The 24,478-nt window shown below is 47.7% G+C and overlaps 1 protein-coding gene and 1 pseudogene across 7 annotated transcripts in view; one reads left to right on the plus strand and one right to left on the minus strand.

The window, feature by feature from the left end:
* TRAPPC9 (trafficking protein particle complex 9) overlaps positions 1-24,478 on the minus strand; it is a 538,722-nt gene that overhangs the window by 436,040 nt on the left and 78,204 nt on the right. For all 7 annotated transcript variants that reach the window (XM_027598884.2, XM_027598890.2, XM_027598898.2 and 4 more), the window contains one exon: positions 2,020-2,146. In XM_027598884.2, the coding sequence (XP_027454685.2) occupies positions 2,020-2,146 (127 nt within the window). The remainder of the gene's footprint in view (positions 1-2,019; positions 2,147-24,478) is intronic.
* Positions 9,740-13,823, plus strand: LOC113931013 (annotated as a pseudogene).

The following is a 24,478-nucleotide window of genomic DNA, read 5'->3' on the forward strand; positions in this document are numbered from 1 at the left end:
AGCCCAGGCCACACGCTAGTGAAGAATAAACCCAAAGTTTCTAACTTCCATCCAGGGCTGCGTCCGTGACACAGCCTGTCCCCTTCTGGTGTCTCTGGGTGGAGAACAGGCACTTTTCCTCCTCAGTCCCAATAACCTGCCTGGACCAACCCACCCAGCTCCACTGACAAAAGTCCTGACAGCTTGGGGATCCAGATGCAGCATCAAAATCCTAGAATGTTCTGTTAGGTTCAGGATGTTCTATTATGCAAGGCTGCCTAAACTTAAGAATCATCCAGGTCATGATGAAGATGAAAAATTATTAAGAAAGGCTTTTCTAGATTTTAATTAAAAAAAATACGTACCATACACTTAATCCCAAATCAAATACATTCTACCTGAAGACTTAAACACAGAAAGGTCCGGCAAGGACCCTGACTTCCTGAGTTTGGATGAGCCACGAGGAAGCAGAGTGCAAAACAAAACTACAGCACCCTTCCTCAGGGGCCCTCCACGCCGGGGGCTGCAGGTCTGCTCTGAGAAATTCCAAGTAGTAGCAAGAGCACCTCTTCAGACCACGGCCTAGGCTTTGGGATGGGGCAGCTTGCCAACTGTGCCTGATAAACTACTCCATGCATGCCCATCAGGACATCTTAAAATTCAAGGGTAGCCTGCTAGGGACTTATGTGCATAGTGACCCTTTCTGTCCCACCTCTCAGGGGCACACAATCCTCACCTTGGCAACAAAACCATTTCATGTGGCAGTGCTACACCAGCCTCCAGGAAAAGGCAAGGAGAAAGCAAACTCGCAGTTATCAAGCACGGCACCACAGACTTTGACATGTTCTTTTCCTAATAACCTAATGCCGTGGGTTTTAAAACTTCTTAAGCAAACGGATGCCCAGGGGGGTTAAGCGACTTGTTCAGTAACTCTGTAGGCCCTCCCAGCCGTATTGCAATGCTGAGCGAAATCTGGGAGAAAAAGCCGAGCCGGGAGTGCTTCAGAGATGGTCACATCTTCATCACATGGTATCCTACAGTCACAGCACTTCTATGAATGGCAAAATGTCAAATTTCCACTGCTTCTTTTCAGTCTTCAAACAAATCTTTCAGAAATTCTAAAATCATTCCATGAGATTAGCTCATAAACCCTTTTTAAGTACGCACTTTGCATGTGCCAAAGGGCCCTCAGTCTCTCCAGCCCTGCGAGCTGTGCAGAGGGACTGGACACAGTGGCAGATACTGGGAGAGAGGTAAGCAGCAGGTGCTCTGGGAATCCAAGGACTCTTCTACCCAAGAGCAGATGGTGGACAGCAGGAGGAAGTATCAGGAAAAGCTTCCTAAAAATGGGGTCTGTAATGAATCTGAAAGCATGAGCGTGCACAGATTACAACGGGGAGGAGGAAGCATGACTCCCAGAGCGGGCAGAGCCTTAGCAAAGGCACCACAGAATATACGAGCAGCTATGCCCACTCCTGGGCTGTAGGGGCCTATGGTCTAAGAATGCGGGCAACCACTGGAAGCTTGTAAGTAGAAGAGGCAAGGTCAGGCTCAGGGCATCACAGCAGAGGTCATGACGTGGGCTCTGGAACCAGGCACACCAGGGTTTGCACCCGGCTCTGCCTTTTGACAGGCACATGACCACGGCAGGGCCAAGATACCCCTGGCCCGATGCTCTCCTCTACACAACACTTACACTCCCTGGTGCTGCTGTGGAGCCTTAATGAGATAATGAACCAGACACCTAGCCAATCCAAAATGGAAGCTCTTGGGGCGCCTTAGGGGCTCAATCCATTAAGTGTCTGACTCTTGGTTTCCGCTCAGGTCATGATCTCCAGGCTGTGAGATCGAGCCCCGTGTTGGGCTCCGAGCTGGGCGTGGAGCCTGCCTGAGACTCTCTCTCTCTGCCCCTCCCGCAACCTACCCCACCCTAAATAAATAAATAACATCTTTTAAAAAAAAAAAGGAAAGTCTTGTAAAGATCTGTAGAAAACGCTGGCAGTGAAGGGCCCGATCTGCACACAGGCAGGCCCACCTTACCTGACAATGGGAAGTTTGGTGAAGGGCACTGGAGGCAGGGTGGGGCCGCCGGGGAGAGTGAGGAGCTCCATTGTCCCAGGACATTTGCATGTGTAGTTCTCTAGACTCTGAGTCACATCTTTCTTTTCTGAAGAGAAATTAAAAAAAAAAAAAAGTTAATTAACAAACCCTAGGGGGCTTGGGGTTTTTTTGGGGGGGCGGGTGGGGTTTGAGCAAAATATAATTCTTAACCCAATCCATGACAGTCCTTTGAGTCCAATCTTCTGACAGAAATAAAGGGGCACTGATCACAAGAGACAAAAAGCAGAAGCTTTAGTCACTTTATTTAAATAATCACTAGCAACTGCTCCATTTTAGAGGTACACAGGAAAAAAGGAAGTTACTGTCTTATAGAAGATTTCATTTCCCAAGAGAATAAATCCTTATCAAATTCCAAGAAAGTCAGTGAGCAGGCAGGACTGGTGAATCGGTATATTTTATTACCTGACAAATATTCTTCCACAAATTATTAGGTACCAAGCAAAATGCCAGGCGCTGTCCCCAAGGAGTTTATAGTCCATCTATATAACAGATATTTAAGGGAATAATTACACGTCAACATTTTTGGTACAAAAACAGAGCTTTGTGAGATCAGACTGTTTTGCTCTGCCCCATCCCCATCCCTTCGCTAGGAAGGAAGGGAAGAGGAACCAGAAAATGCTTGCTTATCGTCCACGACATGCTCTAAACATATGCTCGCAGACTTCATAACACTCTAGAGCTCAAGAGCACATTCCGCACCCCAAGACGCGTAATTACTCAAGAAGACGAGCATTTCGATACCCTGTCTGGCAAACGCAAAGCCTGAGACCAAGTTGAGTTAAAGGGCTTCTCCGAGACCTTGTATTGGCCCTATGCCTGTGGTCTTCTCACTGATCCCTTCAGAAGAATGAAGAGAAGCAGGGACTGGGGTCGGGGTGGGACAGGGAGTTCACACCATCTGACCTCTATTTTCTCGGCCATGGCCTGCGGGGAAAGGGGGAGGGCTTGGGGACCGCGGTCAAAGAGGGACACGGCACTCCCACCCGGTGAGGCCTGGGGCAGTGGAGTCAGACCCAGGTTCATAGGGATTGGCTTAGTCCCTCCTTTGGGAGGTGTGACTGCCTTAGGGAAAGTCACTCAACCTCTCTGAGCCAATGGCTGCCTCTAAAGAAACTACTAGGAATGGAGAGAGCCAAAGCACTAAAAAGCAGCGACTGCAGAAGAGCACACGGCGTGCAGTGAGATGGCGAGAACTGGGAGAAACGAAACAGAGTTGCCAGAGAACAGGCAAAGCCTGCAAAGTGATTCCAGTGCTCCTCGAAGACCGGGGAGCAGAAATAACAAATATCCAGGCAAGGACACACATTGGAACTGATGGGCGGCGGCCACAGGCATCTCCTGTGTCTGACCTGTCATTCTTGGGAGAACACGAGGGCACGAAAGCAACCAGAATTAATCCTGGATACGACACAGTAATGCTCATCCACAAGATGAACAAAATTATTTAAATAATGACATCGTCTTCGATGTACAGATGATGAATCTCCTGAAGGGCTCCAGCCGACAGCGCGCAAATGACCTAAGCTGTCTGAGGTACGTGCAGTGCTCCCGGTCCAGGTATCCTATTAAGTCGAATTACGCCCTCTCAGTAAACCCCGCTTAAGTGAAGATGGAAACGAATCTCCTTGCGAAGCTCAGTGCCACCTGCAAGGCTAGCAGGTTCCTTGGCTTAGCTACAGACTGGCTTCTCCGCAGAGAAGTGAGTGCCGGCAGGGAGGCACAGCGGCCGCCAGCTCCTCCTGCTGGGCCAGCTCGCCAGGGAAGCCCTGGCCTTTGTGTTCCGGCCCCTCCTTTGGGTCTGCTCATTCTCCACGTGGAGGATGAACCTGCTGTGGGCATCGTCGGGGCTCTGCAGAAGCCAGGGGAGCAGGTGCACATCTCAAAATCCTTGACGTTAGTGGGGCCCTCCCTGCCAGCTGTGCCAGGGGGCTCCAGCCAATCACTCTTCTCCTTATTCTCCAGCAGGTGAAACGCTAATCTGCTGCTGAGGTGGAAAGCCACCTGCCCCAGGAGCCGGGGAGGAGACGCGGAGATGTACTCAGCTCCTGAGACGATTATCAGCACATTCTCCTGCTCCTACCCTTCTCATCTCACTGCCATCCAGAGCACCTACGCCTTCTGGAGCTTCTGCAGGGCACAGGAACTCAGGCTGCTTCTCAGCTTCAGGTCACAATAGTGCGGTTTCCAGAGTAAAATGCTCCTGGGCGATTGCTGGTGTGGCCCACCCACTGGAAAGGTCCCATCAACCTTTTTCCTCATGGATTTGAGCATCTGCTATACATTGTGGCCCGGATTTATTATTTTATCAAGGATGACAAAATGGTGATTTTGTAATTCTTTAATTTCTCTGTACCTAAAACCTAGAATTTGTCCATAAGGGTTTTTTTTTCCTCATCAACCAAATGGCCCCCCTGAGACACAATGATAGAGTAAAGAGGGTTAGCGAACAGACTTTCCATGTATTTCCTGGAGTAGAGAACTACCCCCAACAGTGACCAGAGACTTATACCTGACTTAGGATCACTGCAAACTGGTGGATTTTTATATATTTGGTATTTCAACTGATTGCCATCACACTCTTTCTTGATGGTCAAACTGCCCCATCTTTGTCCAGTCGGAGCCCCTTCATGTTGATTCCTGTGTCCTTTAGATAGGCCCTGTTATTCATCAACAGCTTGCTCCTTCTAGCTTATATTCAGCCCCAGACCCAGAATCAAACCATTACTCCAAGCAGCCCTGGATTCTTCTAGTGTGAAAGTGTGTTTAGAGATCAGAATCTGGAGGCCGGGGTGCTCATTGCTACTAGATTCTGTCTCTCTAGACCTTGACAAAAGGGTCAACTTACAAAATTTTTTTAAGTGGTGAGATAGTAACTGATTTTTTCCTTTAAATTTTGTTTAAGGTATAGCAGCTAAAAATACAGTTTATTGGACTACAATTTCCTTAAAGGGAGAGTCTTGTCATCTTCCTCCCTAACTTGTCAAGAGTGCTCAGAAGACAGAAGGTGTTAAGGATTTCTGTGTCTGAAATAAGGCTGACCTTATTTCTTCAAAAAGCTAGCACAGAATCATTCTTTGTTCAAGAGTAAAATAAAAGAGGGGCATCTGGGTGGCTCTGTTGGTTGAGCGTTCAACTCTTGATTTCGGCTCAGGTCATGATCTCAGGGTCGTGAGATCGAGCTTTGAGTCGGGCTCCACACTGAGCATGGAGCCTGCTTGAGATTCTCCCCCTCTCTCTGCCCCTCCCCCACCTCTTCCTCTCCCCACCCCACCCCCAAAAAAGAGTAAAATAAAAGAACAAAATGAACACATGTTCTCTATCCACACGGTGCAGACTAGCCAGCGAGAGCCCTGAGGACAGTGGCACTGAGCTCCCCTCACGCAGAAGCACCGAGGGCTCGGCGCTTCGGGCGTCCCAAGTGGAAAGAGAACACAGTGTCAAAACAGAACGTTACAATTCCTCGTAAGTGACTTCAAAGAAGCAGGGTCAGAGTCTGGGAGAAGAGCACGCGGGAAACCTGATTTGGCCAAGAAGGCTTCATAAGGAAGAAGCAATACTGGTCTTTGTCAAGGGCCACCAGACCCCGGAGGCAGACACATGAGGAGAGTACTTGGAGGTCTTGCTGTTGCGGGGAAAGAATGGCAAGAATAAGGACATACGGCGACTGAAGAAATCTGATGTCCGAGGCCCACGGTGAGGGGGCGGGGGAGAGGGACATAGAAGGAACGCTAATATATCATCATGAGCTGTATGTACAGAAGAAAACCTGGCAGAGAAGCTGCCTAAGGCACGTGTGAGAGGGAACAGACTAAGATGGAAAACGTCAGAAGGCGTGACGGATGTGGGCAGCACAGGGGCTCTGCAGGGAAAGAGCCAAGTAGTAAACGGCTCTGGCTGCAGTGGGGGAGGGTGACCCTGGCTTTGCAGGGCAGCGACTGCCAAATATTTCACATACGCCTCCCACGTGTGCCCCCGCTCTGTGAGACAGGACGCCTCAGAGACTGATATTTGCTGCAGGGACGGAGGATGGACCCAGGTTTGCCAGGCAGACAAGGAAGGCTTCCTGTCCGGGGAAGGAAAGTAGAGATGCTCAGAGGCGAGAAAGGGGGTGGGGAGTATCATTATCCCCCTCTTGAAGGTGATAAACACTAGCTCGACAACAATCTGGGAAATGTGATTGTGGATTGATATGAAATGCTGCCAAAATAACTTATTAATTTTTCAGTGTAATATTAACATTGTGGTCATATAGGAAAATGTCCTTTTTTTAGTAATGCATACTAAGGAATGAAAGCATGAAATAAAATGATATCTTGGGGTTTTCTTTAAAATAATTCAGCAGATAAAAAAAGCAAGAGATGAAGTAAATGTATAGAAATCTTGCTAACCATTGACTCCAGTGACTGATAATGGGAATTCATTTTATTATTCTTTGTACCTTTATGTTTGAAAACATCTCAAAGCAAAAATACTGAATGAGTTTGGGGAGGTGAAACGATTTGCTCAAGAGAAGAACAAGGTTGGAGTTCCAATCCGAGTTGACCGAGTCTTCCTGCCCCCACAGATCAGGCCTGACCACAGAAACCCAGCGTCAGGACAACAAACACGGAAGAACACAAGGCCACAGTGGTACTAACCCGTGTTCCACAAGCCAAGCTGGAATGAAGCTTGTGATAGATCCGAACATTCCCATAAGCATATGATTTGGTCAGAGGGAAGTGATGACTCTTCATTTATTTCACTAAAAATCAATTGCTGTAGTCTGCTCTGGCTGCCATAACAAAATGCCATAAACGGGCTGACTTACACCATAAGCACGTGTTTCTCACAGTTCTGGAGGCTGGGCGCCCCTGGTGCGAGCCCACATCCTGGTCTGCAGCATATGCACCTTCCCACGGTGCCCTCACAAGGCCTTCCTCGGCACATGTGTGCGTAGACAGAAAGAGCTCTCGTGTCGCTTCCTCTTCCCCTAGGGCGTTCATCCCACCTTCAGGGTCCCCCCTCAAGATCTAATGTACACCTGATCACCTCCCAAAGCCCTTACCTCCAAATCACCTTGGGGTGGTTAGGGCTTTGACATACGACTTAGGAGGGGGAACATGAACATTCAGCCCATAACATCACTATAAATCTCGTCCAATCTTGATCAGGACACCCAACAATTATTTGAGTCAAGCTAGAGCACCTAATGCCCTTGAGAGTTATTTTCCATCCCAGAAATTAAAGAAATCATGCAAAGAGAACGTTTGTAAAGAAAGTTGCCACCTAACTATATTGTTTCTTATAGGAGCAGAAAATCTGATCGCCCAAACTTTTGACCATAAAAAAAAGCCACAGGCCATTTGCCATTTCAAGAGTTGACACTGGCATAAAAACCAGCACATCACAATTTCACCATTTAGCTCTTCGTGTTCCCTATAAAGTAATAATCTGAGACAACCGTGTTTGCATTAAGTAAGTTACGATATTCTAAATAGGTAGAAAGTGAAAGAAGAGAAAGCAGCAAAAAAAAAAAAAAAAAGGGCCACCCTCTTGGGTCCCCTCCCTCTTCGGGAGCTTTGTACCATCACTTTACTATCACACAATAAACCTTGCTTTGCTGGCAAAAGAAAAAAAAGAAGAAGAGAAATAAGCACACCTGTTCTTCCAAATATGAAAGAAAAAACTAAGGAAGAAGAAAATAAAAGAATACAGCGGAAAAAAGTACAGGTGTGGCCCAATACAATCTGAAATTACTCTTTTTTTAAAGATTTTATTTATTTTTTGATAGAGACACAGTGAGAGAGGGAACACAAGCAGGGGGAGTGGGAGAGGGAGAAGCAGGCTTCCCGCCGAGCAGGGAGCCCGATGCGGGGCTCGATCCCAGGACCCTGAGATCATGACCTGAGCCGAAGGCAGACGCTCAACGACTGAGCCACCCAGGGGCCCTGAAATTACTTTTAGAATCGATTCTGATGCCTCCACTTACAGAACTAAGAACCACACTTCGCCCTGGACTTGCCTTCCTAAGAATAATATTGATCTTTCAACATTATGATGCTGAGAGATCTCTTGTGGGTTCCCAATCAACAGGCCCCCCTTTCGCCCACCTCGTTTCTAAATAAACTGAAGATAGAGATGACAGGTCGTCTTTATCAGCGATACAGCCCATGCTGAAAGACGTGACATGCAAGTCCTCAGGGACACCGGGAACCGGGCAGCTGGACCTTCCCACCACCCCCACCTCACCCCCACCCGCGGGCTGTGCTGAACCGCGCAGGCCCCCACCGCCCACCTAGCGGAGGCCCCAGCCCAGCTTCCAGCTCGGAGCTGTGGAGGAGCATGCCATTGCTCTGCGGCCATACACATCATAAACAACAACTCTGAAATGTGCATTACTTATTTTCTCTTTTTGTCATACAAGGCAATGTGACAGACTGATGCAAAAGGCAACCACGTGACCGTGGGAGTGGGTAAAACGGGACAGCCCCTGAGGATCGCAGTAGGGCAGTTCCTTGGAGTTACACGTGAGCCACCAATCCCCCCTTCTGGGCGGACACCCAAAAGAAGTGAGAACAGGGGCTCAAACAGACACTCGCATGCCGTGTGCGCGCCAACATGAATCAGAGTGGCCAAAAGGTGGATGCAAGCCATGTGTCCATCCACGAATGGATAAAGAAAATGTGGTCTGTACATAAAAGGGAACAGCATTCAGCCTTAAAAAAGGAAGGCCATCCTGACCCTGCTACAGCACGGATGAGCCTTAGGGCGTGTGCTCGGTGAGGGCCCGTCACAGAGGGCCAACGACTGCATGAGCCCACTCCTAGGAGGGCCCGGGAGCTGTCCCATTCACACAGACACAGCAGGGCAGAGGCTACCAGGGGCTCGGGGGTGCAGTTTGGGAGTTAGTGTTTAACGGGGACAGAGCTGCTGTTTGAGAAGACAGAGTCCTAGGAACGGACGGTGGTGGTGACCGCACAACAGTGTCATGTACTCAATGTCACTGCATTATACATTTAAAATAGTGAAAATGATAAATTTTATGTCATGTGTACCTTACCATGATCAAAACAAATCAATGAAAACCATAACGATGATAATAGTGCGTGCCAGGTGTGGCGTGGGCCCTGGGACACACAGTCCTATGGGCGTGAGCAAGGGCGCCACAGTCCAACAAGTCTCCTCGCTATTTAGGAGCGAAGAGACTCGGCTGAGCGAGCGGATGCGGGCGCTGGCAGGGTGGGCAGCGTCCGGGCCAGGTGCACCACAGGGACGCCAAGTGGAACGGAGATGCCGGAGCTCAGAGGCCAGCAACCACAGCACCCCAACAGAGTGCTTCACACACGCCGAGTCTACAGTGCGGAGGAGCCGCCCAGAAGGACGAAGAGACCCAAGACGGCTGGAGGGTGACAAGGCAAGAGCACTGGAAGAAGGGAGGGTCCTGGGTGCCCTGAAAATCACCCGAGAGTAGAGCGTACAGGTGACAACAGAATACTGGAGGGCCCGAGGACAACATTCTGGGAAACACTGAGGTCAAGGGCAGGAAGAAAAGGAAGAAGTAGAAAATTGAGTTTGAAAAGAAATAATGCCAGACATTGGGGCTAAAACTCAAGAAGCCAAAAGATGAGTGTTTGTTCAAGAAGAGAAATGGGGGGTGAACATGACAGAGGCTGATGAGGACCGAGAACTCCTGGGGGTTCAGTGGCACGTGTCCCTGTCGAAGGAGACTCTGGTGGGCACAGGAACCCAATAGCAACCACTTCCAAAGTGGCAGGAACTGTGTGTGCAAAGCACGTCCAGGCGGTCAGCAGAAGAGCCTGGCCCTCCGTCGGGGGCTGTTGCCAGCACCGTCACACCGCTAGATATTAACACGCACCCCATGATGAACCGCAGGATCCAAGATGGGATACACTGCTCACAAGCAAGACCGGGATTTTAAGTCCAGGCTTCTCAAATCCAGTGCTCTTTCCACCACACGGAGCGACTTCTTTGGGCATTACTGTGCCCATTTCACAAAGAGGGAATCTGAGGCTTCATTCAGAAGGTCACGTGACTTTCCTGGGGTCGTTCAGACACTAAGTGGCTAAATTACATTCAAACTCAGAACTACAAGTTCAAACTCTGTTTTTTTTCCATTTTGTCACACTGCCCACCCGAACTGCCCCAACATATGAAAATATACAGGAAAACACAAATATCTTAAAACAGCCAATCCAACATGTCCAGCAAGGTAAGCATCTTCCTTAGCAAAAAAAAAACCAACTCAGCTTTTCTTCATTCTGCATATACATCCATACAGAATAATGGTCCAATTACAAAGGTCAAAACGGTCTCATGTGTCACCACTATAAAGATTAATGATCTGCCAAAACAGCAGATACTGAATAAGCCCTGTCACATACCAAGAAAACAAGCCCTTCCTCAACAGACTGCAGATGGACTTCGATAAACCCGTGAGCCACTTCAGCTGTCTCCTACCCGTATAACTCTGTTCTTGTTTCTCACTTAATTTACGTAGTGGCAGGTCAGAGTCTCTGATAAGCAATCATTCAAGTACACCAGGAGATTAAATATTTTCCCTTGTTCTTTCCAAGTATGTAAACATGTTCTACCAGAATGAAAGGCAAATACGTTAAGCCGCCAGCTCATTATATCATCATCTATTTAAAGCACTACACCTACAAAATATTTAAGTATCTCTAGAGATCTTAATAAAACACACAGAAGGGAAAATTATCTTAATAAAGACTTCATAAATAATTAGAAAGAATCATATCATATCTGCATATCCAATTATGAAGTAACAGATAAGCTATAGTACAGTAACAGGGCAAACTTACATAATCATTAAAAACAACATTTACAAAGATTCTGCAATAATATGGAAAATTTCTGCTACACGGAAAATCAGGATGAAAAACTATATTTATAAAATAAATTCAATTTAAAGATAAGTCCAATTTAAAAGGAATAGAAAACAATACCAAAAAACTACACTGAAATGTTAAGTGTTTGCCCATGCAGGATTATACATCATTTTTTCTTTTTCTGTTTATGTTTTCCAAGATTTCTAAAAGACATTATTTGTACAAAAAAAATTATTTCAAAAATACTTAGACATGAATTTTCAAAGCAGTTTTATAAAGAAAAGTCGGGGTTTGTTTGTAACTGCTCCTCACGCATAAAGAAGACAGGATCCTGGGCCACCCGGGTGGCGCAGTCGGTTGAACATCTACCCGACTCTTGGTTTTGGCTCAGGCCCTGATCTCAGGATGGTGGGATCGAGTCCCATGTCGGGCTCCACGCTCAGAGGGGAGTCTGCTTGAAATTCTCCCCCTCTCCCTCTGCCCCTCCCCACCCCCTGCTCTCACCCTCTCTCTCTAAAATCATCAATAAATAAGGAAAATCTTAAAAAGAAGAAGGCAGCACCCTGAAATATCCGTGGAGCGAGCAGCTGCTGAGGCCCGCGTTCTGACGGAGGCGGGAGTTCCCCATACGGACGCGTGCCGCCCTTCCCAGCCCGACACGCTGTTCTCTCGGCAGTGCTCAGAAATAAGAGCCACGGCAGCAACTGACATTTAATGAGGACCTACTACATGCCCGGCATTGTGCCAAACACCTTACATATGTTATCTCATTAAACTGTCCCCCAAAAGCTCATGTGAGCGATGACACTGTTGTCCCAATTTTACAGATGAGCAAACTGAAGCTTGGAAAGATTTCCTCCTAGTTCAGGGTGCCTTTCACTTCTCCACCAGGCTCTCACTCATAACAACAGGCTATGCTCCGCCATCTCCCTTTCTTCTAAAACTGTTTCATATTTCACTCAACATCCCTTTAACCAACAAATATTGTTGGTGTAAGGAAGATCCCTACCTTAGACATTCAACCCGAATGCCACCTCTTCAAGGACAACATGATCCCCTAAGTCCTCAGTCTTCTTCTATGCCTGGCGGGATCTCCATTAATATATACGAACAAATGATTTGTTCCCTGCTAGTATGTTATTTGTTAGTAGTAAAAGGCAACATAAACTAATTCAGTCCCGCATGTATTGACTACTTTCTAGGTAAAAGCGCCGTCCAGAATGATGAAAGATCAAAGGTGAATAAGGCATGGCCCCGTCCCCGAGGAGTTCGTGATCTGGTGAGGGAACCAGAGCAAAATTACTCTCAGGACATAATGAAATCATGCCGAATTCAGAGCTAAGTGAGGTAAGGAGAAGGTGGAGAGGCACAGCATGGGAAACGGGGCAGGCAGGCCAGGGCACGCTATAATAGGAACAGCATGGAAAACCACAGGGCACGCTTAAAGAACAGCAAAGAAGTCCAATATATAGGAAATACAGATTACGTAGATGGAAGTGAAATGAAATTAGGCTAAAAAGATGGCTTGGATCAGATTGTGAATGCCCCTGAGATGGAGCTGAGACTTTATTAAGACAGGAAGGGCCAGTCACTGCAGCTTCACAAGGACAGAAGGGTGTGACTCTGCGTGCATTTCAAGGAGATATTTCTGGCTTCGGTGTGAAGAATGGATCGGGAGGAGCAACGCCAGGAAGTAGGACATGATGTGAAAAGTCCAAGAAATAGGTGTTGAAAGAGAAGAGGAATCCCACCTGAAAAAAACTCAAGCGTTAGAATGGATACAGAACGTATCCAAGCAGTTGAAGGGATGTAGGATGGGCAGGACAACTTGGGCCCGACTCCAAAAGTTTTAGGCTTCCAAAAAGAAAATGGTGACACCCTTAAGGAAAAGATAATTAATTCAACTGGGGATAGAGTGGATTTAGGACCCCATGACATTCAGGGGACAGGCCAGCTTTCATGCAGAAATTACAGCTCAGAGGTCAGGACTGCAAATGTGACTGTAGGAGCAGTGCCTGTGCGAGCAGGGGCCGGGGCAGGGGGGCCGTGGCGGGGTCACCACCATCGAGGCGGTGCAGCGCAAGGTCCAGGGTCTGCCGCAGCAAGCCGAACATGCAGAGGAGGGGGCCGGGCAGCAGCAGTGGGAAGTGGAGGGGCAAGGTGGGCCCGGGAGCAGGCTGAGGCTGAGACCCCACCATTCTAACTGTAGAATCCAGCCGGGAGAAGAGGAGCTGGAGCGCGCCCAGGAGCGCCTGGCCACGGCCCTGCTGAAGCTCCAGGAAGCCGAGAAAGCTGCCGATGAGAGCGAGAGAGGGATGGAGGTCACTGAGAACCGAGCCTCAAAGATGAAGAAAAGCTGGAACTCCAGAAAATCCAACTCCGAGAAGCCGAGCACACTGCAGAAGAGGCAGATGGGAGGCAGGAAGGGGTGGCGGGGAAGCTGGTGATGACTGAGGGGGCCCGGGAGCACACGGAGGAGCGGGCTGGGCTGGCAGAGTCCCGTTGCCAGGAGACGGATGAGCAGACCAGACCCGGCAGTGTCTCAGCGCTGCTGGCAGAAAGCACTCTCAAAAGGGACACAAATACAAGGAAGAGACAAAAATTCTTATGGATCAACTCCAGGAGGCAGAGACCCGCGCTGAGTTTGCCTAGAGATGGGTAGCCGAGCTGGAGCAGACCAGGGACGATTTGGAAGAGGAGCTGAAATGCACCAAGGAGGCGCCCCTCTGTGCACCAGAGGTGCTGGGCCAGCCTCCGCCTGACCTGAGCAAGATGTGGAGCACCCCAGTCCCACCCAACCTGCCGCTGCTCCTCCCTCTGACCCCAGCTCCACCTGAGGCCAGCCTGCCCCAAGGTGGCCTTCAAACTGGGGGCTGATCTCTACCTGGAAGGCTGCTTTCTTCTCCTGCCACCTCTCCCAGCCCAACCCCTGTGTCTTCGTCACCAAACGGACTCTGCCTCTCCCCAGATTCCAGTTGGGCTTGAGCCTGAGCACCTTTGGGAACATTTAAGGGAATGTGAGCACAATGCAAAGTGTCTTTAAAAGCATGCTGTGATGTCCACATTTGGTTGTTGCTGATGTAGCAACCATTTGTAAAACATTCCAAATAACCCCACAGTCGTGAAGCGGCAGGCTAACCCCTGCCTCATATGTGGAAAGTGACTTGTCAGCCTACCACTCTCGGCAAGAGGAGGGAAAGCGGAACGCACCTGCACTACTGAGAGCCCGGAAGGATTCCAGGAGAAGTGGCCAAAATCGTGACTTGGGGTTTCAGCTTTAAGGTATCTTTGAGCAACTTTATTTTTAACTTTTTTCATCAACTTTTAACTTTAACCCAACAAATTAAGAGGGTGAGACCTGTCTCTGAGACCAACTCCTTGTCCTATCCTTACCCCAACCACCCACAGAACGCATCATGTTCCCCTTATGTTGAGGTGACCACTTACTTGCTCTCTCGCCTCCTTCAAAGAAAAAAGAAATGATGTGTTTGCCTCAGATAGAGCCACACGAAACAAACTCCTCTCCTCCCCCTTTGCTGGGTACGAAGCTGCTGTCCCTAAAAGTGCCATCTTGCTGTGCTTTGTATCAGTTAGCTCTAGAGAAATCTCGAATAGCTTATGTACAAAACTGCTTTTACATTTTTTATTATTTTGCGACTTTGTTTCTCTAGGTTTGGGACACGTTGGCCACCCCGTCTGGCTGAGAACTCTTTACAGTCTGTGGGGTGACAGTCTGCTGATATTTTAAAGTTTCTTTTCCTCCCCAATTCCCCTTTTTGGTGAGGTTTCTGTGAGGTCTGTTAGATGTGCACCCTGAAGCTCATTGGCTTAAAATGCACCCTCCTTTGGTGGGCTCTCTTTGGGGGCCGACTGGGAGAAAGAAACCAATAGTGCAACTGTTTTGATACTGAAAATTGACAAGCATCTTTTTAAAATAAAGAACCAGCCCCTCCAAAAAAAAGAAGTATAACTATAAAATCATGAGCGGATTTTTATTTTTATTTTTTTTATTTTTTTTTTTTTAAAAGATTTTATTTATTTATTTGAGAGAGAGAATGAGAGATAGAAAGCACGAGAAGGAAGAGGGTCAGAGGGAGAAGCAGACTCCCTGCTGAGCGGGGAGCCCGATGCGGGACTCGATCCAGGGACTCCAGGATCATGACCTGAGCCGAAGGCAGTCGCTTAACCAACTGAGCCACCCAGGCGCCCGAGCGGATTTTTATTTTTAAAAGTATATTTTAAATATAGCAAGAGCTTAACTCTTAAATCCCCACCACAAATCTTCACAGAACATTTTAAATTTACAAACTCATTGACCCACTTTGTAATTTGTTTTTTTTAATAACCTTACTTTTCAAAACTCAAATCATTACTTTTATGTAATACTAATTTCATAATTTTTGTAAACCAAAAATATCTTTCCAGATGCTCATGTTTCTTCCCCAAGAAGTAAGTGAAGTAAACACACTTCTGTGTCACATCCTTGAGGTGGAAAAAAAAAAAAAAAAAAAAAAAAAAAAAAACCTTTCTGGGACACCTGGGTGGCTCAGTTGATTAAGCGACTGCCTTCGGCTCAGGTCATGATCCTGGAGTCCCGGGATCGAGTCCCACGTCGGGCTCCCTGCTCAGCGGGGAGTCTGCTTCTCCCTCTGACCCTCCCCCCTCTCATGCTCTCTCTCTCTCTCTCTCTCTCTCTCTCTCAAATAAATAAATAAAATCTTAAAAAAAAAAAAAACTTTGGTTTTATGACATGTGATCACAAGTTAGAATGTAACAAAAGATTTTGTTCTACAGAGATTTCTAGCTCCCAGATGGAGGAGGAGTCTGCCCGCTCTCTGGGTACCCAGCTATCCGCTCTGTCGACATCGAACTGGGAGACACAGAGGCAACATCGAAGTGAGGACCACGGAAGCATCTGGAAAATGTACAACTTCTCTCCCTTCCTGCCCTCCCTCAGCCCCATGGCACGGTCAAATGGGAGACCGAGAGTCCGTCTCCCCAAGAGGGAGGCCAAGGAGAGCACCTGCCCCAGGCCAAGTTCCGACCTACTCTGACGCTGACAAGCGGCAAACCTTAACGCATTTTCTCTGGGCTGAGTAGCAAAGCAATGAGCTGGCCATCAAATGAAGAAGCCGAATAAATTCAATCTGACACCTTCCATCTCATCCAATCCTTGTCTTTCAAACAAATGACAGCTGTCTCCCAGCTGACAGATAACCCGGGTACAGGGACACACTAAGCTGTGGCATCTGCCACTGGCGACACGGCGCGGGGGCCCAGTGCCTCGTCAGAGCAGGGCAAGGAGATCTAGCATTCGATGAAGACACGTTGACGAGAGGGATCCTCGAGGCCAGTGGATAGGAGCACCAGCCCCGGAGCCAGATGGCCAGGGTCCAGACCCCGCTGCCTCCCCATACTACACAGGAGGCCTCACGGATGTTAGCGCCAATCTTTCACACCTCATTTCCTCACCGTGAGATACGCCTAATGGCCGCTGCCCTCGTGGGGACATTGTGAGGGTTCAGGTGGTTCCCACGCGTGGGGGCACATGCAGGAACACATCCGGGGCCCAGCACAGAGAAGGTGCACACGGACTGCGGTCAGGACCTTCTTGGGACCCAGAAACCCCAGTGCGGGCAACACCTGGTCCCTGTCTCCCTGCACCCTTGAGAAAAGATATGGAAGGGCGCTCTGAGAAGATAAATTCCAGCTGGGTGAGTGAGGAATGAGTTAGGCTTCAGGTGGCAGCACCAGGACACTGGGCACAGGTGATCCGGAAAGCGAGGACTGAGCACTCACCCGGAGAAGGGGGCCACCAGGAGGGCAGGGACAAACCCAGGTGCAGGGCCCACCGCCACACGCTGTGCAGGGGCGGCTGTGTGGGCATCCCGCCAGGGCTTGCCTCCCCACTGGCAGGTGGGCTGCCTGCGGTGCTGCGAGGGGCTGGGAGCGCCGAGCACACGGTCAGCGTGCCACACTCGGGGTGCTGCTGGTGACGCCATTAACTTGTCTCACTGAAGCCACATGTCAGAACAAAGGGAGCCAGAGGTGAGACCGGAAAAGGCACGCTTGCTGCAGGCCTGCGGTGTGCCCGGGGCCGTGCTGGGCACGGGGCGTGGGGGGGCCGTCACCCCACCGCAGAGGTGACTGAACACCTCTGAGAGGCCGGCAGAGCGTTCCTCTCATGCTGCTCCCCCGGCCGCGTCACGCGAGGCCCCACCACAGGTCCCCGCTGCCCCTTTGGGGTCCCTGTGACATCGTGGCCTCTGGGAGCTTGAAAGCCCAGGCCAGAAGCAAGTGCCCCCTCCTGTCACATCCCCCAGCGCCTGCAACTTCTTAGGCCATTGTTTTATCCTCTAAACCCATCAACAGCCACACAGACACGGCCCTTCTCCCGACTCGGAACACTCTCTCGTCCCACTGTGGGCGTAGCCACACAAATGGTAGCGCCCAGAGGTTCAGGAGAAGTAAGTCCCTGGACTTTTGCATCTTCCTTGTTCCACTAAAATTATCCCCAGAAGTGCATAAAACATGACTGGAATGTCAGAAGAGCCCACGGACACCCAGTGAGAACGTTCATCTTCACGACGATGGAGAACGACAAAGACTCACTGTGGTCAACCAGGCTCGGTCACCAGCCATGTCCCAGTTTCTTAAACCATCCTGAGAGCGGGCACAATCCAAACCCCCTGCCTCCGGCCATGTAACACAGACGCTCAGCGTTGTCGCCCTGCACTCTGGTTCCGGTGTCCTATGAACGGCACACAGGGTCTCCTCCCCTGCAAAGGGGGTCGTCTGTACAGATACTCACCCAGAGAACAGTCTAAAGAAGGTCTCTGCATTTTATCTTACTGAGGGATATGCCATTTCTTTCCCCCAAATAGATCCCTACCACTGAGAAGTTGCTTAGTCAATATGAGTTTGAATTTATATTCAACTCACTTAAAAAAAAAAAAAAGATATACAGAAAAGCCTACGCCAATGCCTCCTTCTTCTCCCCTAAATCAATGAAGCAGGGACACCAGGGAGATGTGATGGTGCCGTGGGCCAATTAACTTTATTCTGTTCACATGCGACACACAGAAAAGAAGCTAACAAATACGGACCGCTGGTCATAAGAGACCCTGGAAAGCACGCAGCTGACTCATTTCAAACGAGTCAGCTCCATTTCAATTCCACTGCCAATTCTAAAAGGCAAATGTTGTAACTTACTGCAAGCCACTTTGACCTCTTCGTGGGTCATAAAGATCAAGTTAATGGGTAGTGACTAGCATGTCATGGGATGGGATAGACTGGATCATAGTTCATGTTCTGGGCTGAATTATGTCCCCTGCAAGTTCGTATGTTGAAGTCCTTGCGCCTGGTAGGGCCCTGGGAATATGACTGAATTTGGAGACAAGGCCTTTAAAGAGGTAATTATGATAAAGTGAGGTCACACAGGGGCCCTAATCCAATCTGACTAGTGTCCTCACGGGAAGAGGAGATTAGAACACAGACTCACAGAGGGTGACTGCATGAGGACAAGGGGGAGGGCGTGTCTGCAAGCCAAGGAGAAAAGCTTCCAATGAAACCGACCCTGCCAGCACCTCCATCTTGGACTCCCAGCCTCCAAACTGTGAGAAAAGAAGTTTCTGCTGTTTAAACCACCCACTGTGATACTCTGTTAGGGCAGCACACACACAGGAAGAACAGGTATCACTTCATGAAACATTTGGGTTTACGCAGACAGTGTATGTCTAATCTGGCTCATCGTGGTCAATACAGTTTGAAGGTGACTGTTGCAATGATTACAGGTGAGCCTGTGAAGGTACTGGAGACAAGTCTTTGCCTTGATTCTCTGGTCTAGGAGGTGCATGTGTTGAAACACTTCTGCAAGTCAGAAGTAAACCAACAGTGACAAGACGGTTTTCTGAGCCCGTACTTTGTTTCAGACTCCTCAGAGACACTGTCTCCAATCCTTACACCAGCACAGCAAGGGAAGCATAATCCTCACTTTACCTACCCAGGAGGAAACAAGGCCAAGAAAAACAAGGCAATTCGATTTAGTGAGCACTGAGTGAGCCCCTGAGTCTGACTTTGTGCTAGGCTGGGGCTTCGGGGAAAAGAAGCCCCGATCCCAGCTGTCCAGCCTCACACATGCAGTCCTCAGACATGAACACTTGCGACTAACATGCAACATGTAGAGCACTGTTATGTAAGTGTGGGGGAAAACTGAGAAGAAAGGCCTTTTCTGCTCCCAGAAGGTGTCAAGGAAAGCTATCAGAGGTGGGGGAGGTTAGTGCTCAAACCCTGAAGAAGAAGCACAGATGTGAACACAGACGCTCTGTTCTGGGAACAGCAGCTAAGCCCAGCGTCTCCACAAAAGAGATGCGCTGGGCCAGACTGAAAAGCACACTGCAAACCATGCTAGGGACTTGAACCCTAGTTCTGTACTATGGGAAGCCTTGCATGCTCTCTGAGCGGAAGGTTGCTAGGGACAAATACCTGCTGTGGGAATATCCCTTGATACTCCAGGTGGCCAACTGGCAAGAAATGGGTCTTGGAAGACAAGAACATTCCTTGGGATGCTGCCATATTCTAGACCAGAAATGGCCATGTCTGGCCTGGGCAATGGTATGCCAGTGCTTGGTGCAGCCGACGGTGGGCAAGCAAACAGGACAGCAAGACACCATTCCAGGGCCAACAGCTCAGACCATCTGGCCCACGGCGTCCTACAGAGGCTACATGCAAAGGGCCCTTTCTGATACCACCCCAGGATGTTCTATTTTGGTTTATCTAAAACTTGGCAAATTAGTATTTTCCCATAACTACTAAATCCACTAATATATTTGGGATTTTGACACACTGATAGTTTTTCTTCACCTCATTATTTTACATGTGTGGTTTCCACACCAAGAATGCACTCTATTAGCAGGTACTTATTATGTTGTACTACACAGTACTTATCTCTTCAAACAGAACTAAAAGGAAGTCAAAAGCTTCCCTTCATTTCTACCGGGTTTTGGTTCAACCCCTTCTGTCTATTTCTGAACAAACAAAAGGGATTGTATAAACTACAGTGGAAACAAATTATACTGCTTTGTTGAGGAGCTCCCACAAAAGAGCTCACAAGCTTATCTTCCCTTCTCCCCACCCAGACGAAAAATGAAATCCATTCAATCAAAACTCTCCAAGAAACCACATGTGCCATCTGGAAAAAAAATACAAGGGGTAAAAAGCATGTCAGGAATGGAAACCATGAAGCAAAATAATACACATTACCTTGACAATTTAAAAATTATGGGCTTCACCATTACCTTGATCCCAAAACCAGACAAAGACCCCATCAAAAAGGAGAATTACAGACCAATATCCTTGATGAACATGGATGCAAAAATTCTCACCAAAATACTAGCCAACAGGATCCAATACATTAAAAGGATTATTCACCATGACCAAGTGGGATTTATCCCTGGGCTGCAAGGTTGGTTCAACATCCGCAAATCAATCAACGTGATACAATATATTAACAAAAGAAAGAACAAGAATCCTATGATCCTCTCAACAGATGCAGAAAAAGCATTTGACAAAGTACAGCATCCTTCCTTGATCAAAACTCTGAAGAGTATAGGGATAGAGGGTACATACCTCAATATCATAAAAGCCATCTATGAAAAACCTACAGTGAATATCATTCACAATGGGGAAAAGCTGAGAGCTTTCCCCCTAAGGTCAGGAACGTGGCAGGGATGTCCACTCTCACCACTGCTATTCAACATAGTATTAGAAGTCCTAGCCACAGCAATCAGACAACAAAAAGAAATCAAAGGCAACCAAATCAGCAAAGAGGAAGTCAAACTCTCACTCTTTGCAGATGATATGATACTTTATGTGGAAAACCCAAAAGACTCCACCCCAAAACTGCTAGAACTCATACAGGAATTCAGTCAAGTGGCAGGATAGAAAATCAATGCACAGAAATCAGTGGCATTCCTATACACCAACAACAAGACAGAAGAGAGACAAATTAACGAGTCGATCCCATTTACTATTGCACCCAAAACCATAAGATACCTAGGAATAAATCTAACCAAAGAGGCAAAGAATCTGTACTCAGAAAACTACAAAATACTCATGAAAGAAACTGAGGAAGACACAAAGAAATGGAAAAACGTTCCATGCTCATGGATTGGAAGAACAAATATTGTGAAGATGTCAATGCTACCTAGAGCAATCTACACATTCAATGCAATCCCCATCAAAATACCATCCACTTTTTTCAAAGAATGGAACAAATAATCCTAAAATTTGTTATAGAACCAGAAGAGACCCCGAATAGCCAGAGGAATGTTGAAAAAGAAAAACAAAGCTGGGGGCATCACAATTCCAGACTTCCAGCTCTATTACAAAGCTGTCATCATCAAGACAGTATGGTACTGGCACAAAAACAGACACATAGATCACTGGAACAGAATAGAGAGCCCAGAAATGGACCCTCAACTCTATGGTCAACTAGTCTTTGACAAAGCCAGAAAGAATGTCCAGTGGAAAAAAGACAGTCTCTTCAACAAATGGTGTTGGGAAAATTGGACAGCCACATGCAGAAGAATGAAACTGGACCATTTCCTTACACCACACACAAAAAGAGACTCCATATGGTTGAAAGACCTAAACGTGAGACAGGAGTCCATCAAAATCCTAAAGGAGAACACAGGTAGCAACCTCTACCGACCTCAGCTGCAGCAACTTCTTCCTAGAAACATCGCCAAAGGCAAGGGAAGCAAGGGCAAAAATGAACTATTTGGATTTCATCAAGATAAAAAGCTTTTGCACAGGAAAAGAAACAGTCCACAAAACCAAAAGACAACCGACAGAATGGGAGAAAATATTTGCAAATGACATATCAGATAAAGGGCTAGTATATCCAAAATCTATAAAGAACTTATCAAACTCAACACCCAAAGAACAAATAATCCAATCAAGAAATGGGCAGAAAACATGAAGAGACATTTTTCCAAAGAAGACATCCAAATGGCCAGCAGACACATGAAAAAGTGCTCAACATCGCTCGGCATCAGGGAAATCCAAATCAAAACCTCAATGAGATACCGCCTCACACCAGTCAGAATGGCTACAATTAACAAGTCAGGAAACGACAGATGTTGGCGGGGATGCAGAGAAAGGGGAACCCTCCTACACTGTTGGTGGGAATGCAAGCTGGTGCAACCACTCTGGAAAACAGTATGGAGGTTCCTCCAACAGTTGAAAACAGAGCTACCATACGATCCAGCAATTGCACTACTGGGTATTTACCACAAAGATACAAATGTAGGGATCCGAAGGGGTACGTGCACCCCGATGTTTATAGCAGCAATGTCCACAATAGCCAAACTGTGGAAAGAGCCAAGATGTCCATCGATAGATGAATGGATAAAGAAGAGGTGGTATATACACACAATGGAATATTATGCAGCCATCAAAAGGAATGAGATCTTGCCATTTGCAACGACGTGGATGGAACTGGAGAGTGTTATGCTGAGTGAAATAAGTCAATCAGAGAAAGACACGTATCATATGACCTCACTGATATGAGGAATTCTTAATCTCAGGAAACAAACTGAGTGTTGCTGAGTGGTGGGGGGTGGGAGGGATGGGGTGGCTGGGTGATAGACATTGGGGAGGGTATGTGCTATGGTGAGCACTGTGAATTGTGCAGGACTGTTGAATCACAGATCTGTACCTCTGAAACAAATAATGCAATATAGGTTAAGAAAAAAAAAAAAGAAGAAGATAGCAGGAGGGGAAGAATGAAGGGGAGTAAGTCGGAGGGGGAGACGAACCATGAGAGACGATGGACTCTGAGAAACAAACTGAGGGTTCTAGAGGGGAGGGAGGTGGGGGGATGGGTTAGCCTGGTGATGGGTATTAAAGAGGGCACGTTCTGCGTGGAGCACCGGGTGTTATGCACAAACAATGAATCATGGAACACTACATCAAAAGCTAATGATGTAATGTATGGTGATTAACATAACAATAAAAAATTTAAAGAAAAAAAATTATGGCCTTCATTTTTGGCCAGCGTTCATGTTATAGTTCTTTGCGCCTTGCTATATGCAAAACTAAAGGGTAAAAACTCAAATCTGAAGACTGTATGTGCTTCTTAATGGGAATAAGATACAACATGTAGAACTTAGAGCCCAAACCCTGTGTTTTCATCTGTTAGTCCATATTCTAGGAGACTCTTGACTGTTCGGGTCATATTTTACCCACAATCTCCAATTCCAAATGTATTCTTATTTTCCATACCATTTTACAATTTACTTAGATTCAAAACATGTAAAGAAGACATAATAACATACCCACGAGTATGAAAGATGACGAGGAAAATATAATTCACAAGAAGTCTAGGATTGCGGTAAGCAAGAGCATGTGGGGGTGGGGGGACACGGAGGTGGGCATGGCCACACATGTCTCATCCTGCCCCCAACACTGCACATGCCTGCCGCCCTGACTCCCTCACAGAGGACTGTTCTGCTGACACACCAGCCTCAACCACCGCCAATTTCATGTCAGCCCCAGGCTCTCTCTTTTCAATGAAAGCATTTCACCAAATCTGTAACTGTGACACCCCTTACGTAGTTTTGCATGACTTTTCATACATATACTTGTACAAACCACAAGAAATCTCATTGAGTGTCAGGCAACAATTTTGATTTGGGAAATACTGCTCCCACAGCACAGGGGCACTAAAGGCCCCTGCCCCTCCCCCCGCCGAGAGCAGTGGTTCTCTGCATTCACTTCCTAAGCAAACATAATGACTACAGAGGGAAAAGGAAGATGCTGGTTTTCAGAAATGAGTGAAAACACAGAAGTTAAAAATACCCTACTAATAATTTCTACTTATCAGAGGCCTTTTCTCAGCCCACCTGCTGTGCCGGCCTCCCAGAGGTCCTGGTGAAATGCACACTCCCGGGGCTTAGGTCCAGGCAGGACCCTGGAACTGGCCCGGTACTTTCTGGGCTAGCTGCTGGCTCAGTGAGATTTTCTTTCAACGTGTGAGTATTTCCCCTGAGGGCTAAGTGTTATTTGAACCAAATATCCAAATCCACAAGCAGCTGAGTACTGCACAAGACAGGAGGGACTCATGAGTTTCCAGCTGTACGACAAAGAGAGGGATGATCTGCACTAACAGTCTTTAATTCTCACAGCGGGCTCATGTGCCCCTTTCACAAACAGGAAAGAGGAAGTGGAGGGAAGTTGGATGACTTTCCTTGTTGGACAGTGAGTGAACAAACACTGAGTGGGCACCTGCCATACACAGTCCTAGGTGTAGGGAGATGTCCACCCAGGACAGACAGATCCTTCCCCCAAGGAGCTCGTGTTCTAGCAAGGAGGAAGGCTAGCCGTAAAAAGGCAAAGAGATACAGGGGGCCATAAGGCCGACTGAGACGGGATGTCTGAACTCAGGCCTGAGGGGTACTGAAAAAGCAGTCACACAAATATCTTGGGGAGACGATTAAAGCAGAAAGACCCAACGCATGGTCCTGGAGACA

Source organism: Zalophus californianus, chromosome 4 (assembly GCF_009762305.2).
Source record: "Zalophus californianus isolate mZalCal1 chromosome 4, mZalCal1.pri.v2, whole genome shotgun sequence".
NCBI lineage: Eukaryota > Metazoa > Chordata > Mammalia > Carnivora > Otariidae > Zalophus > Zalophus californianus.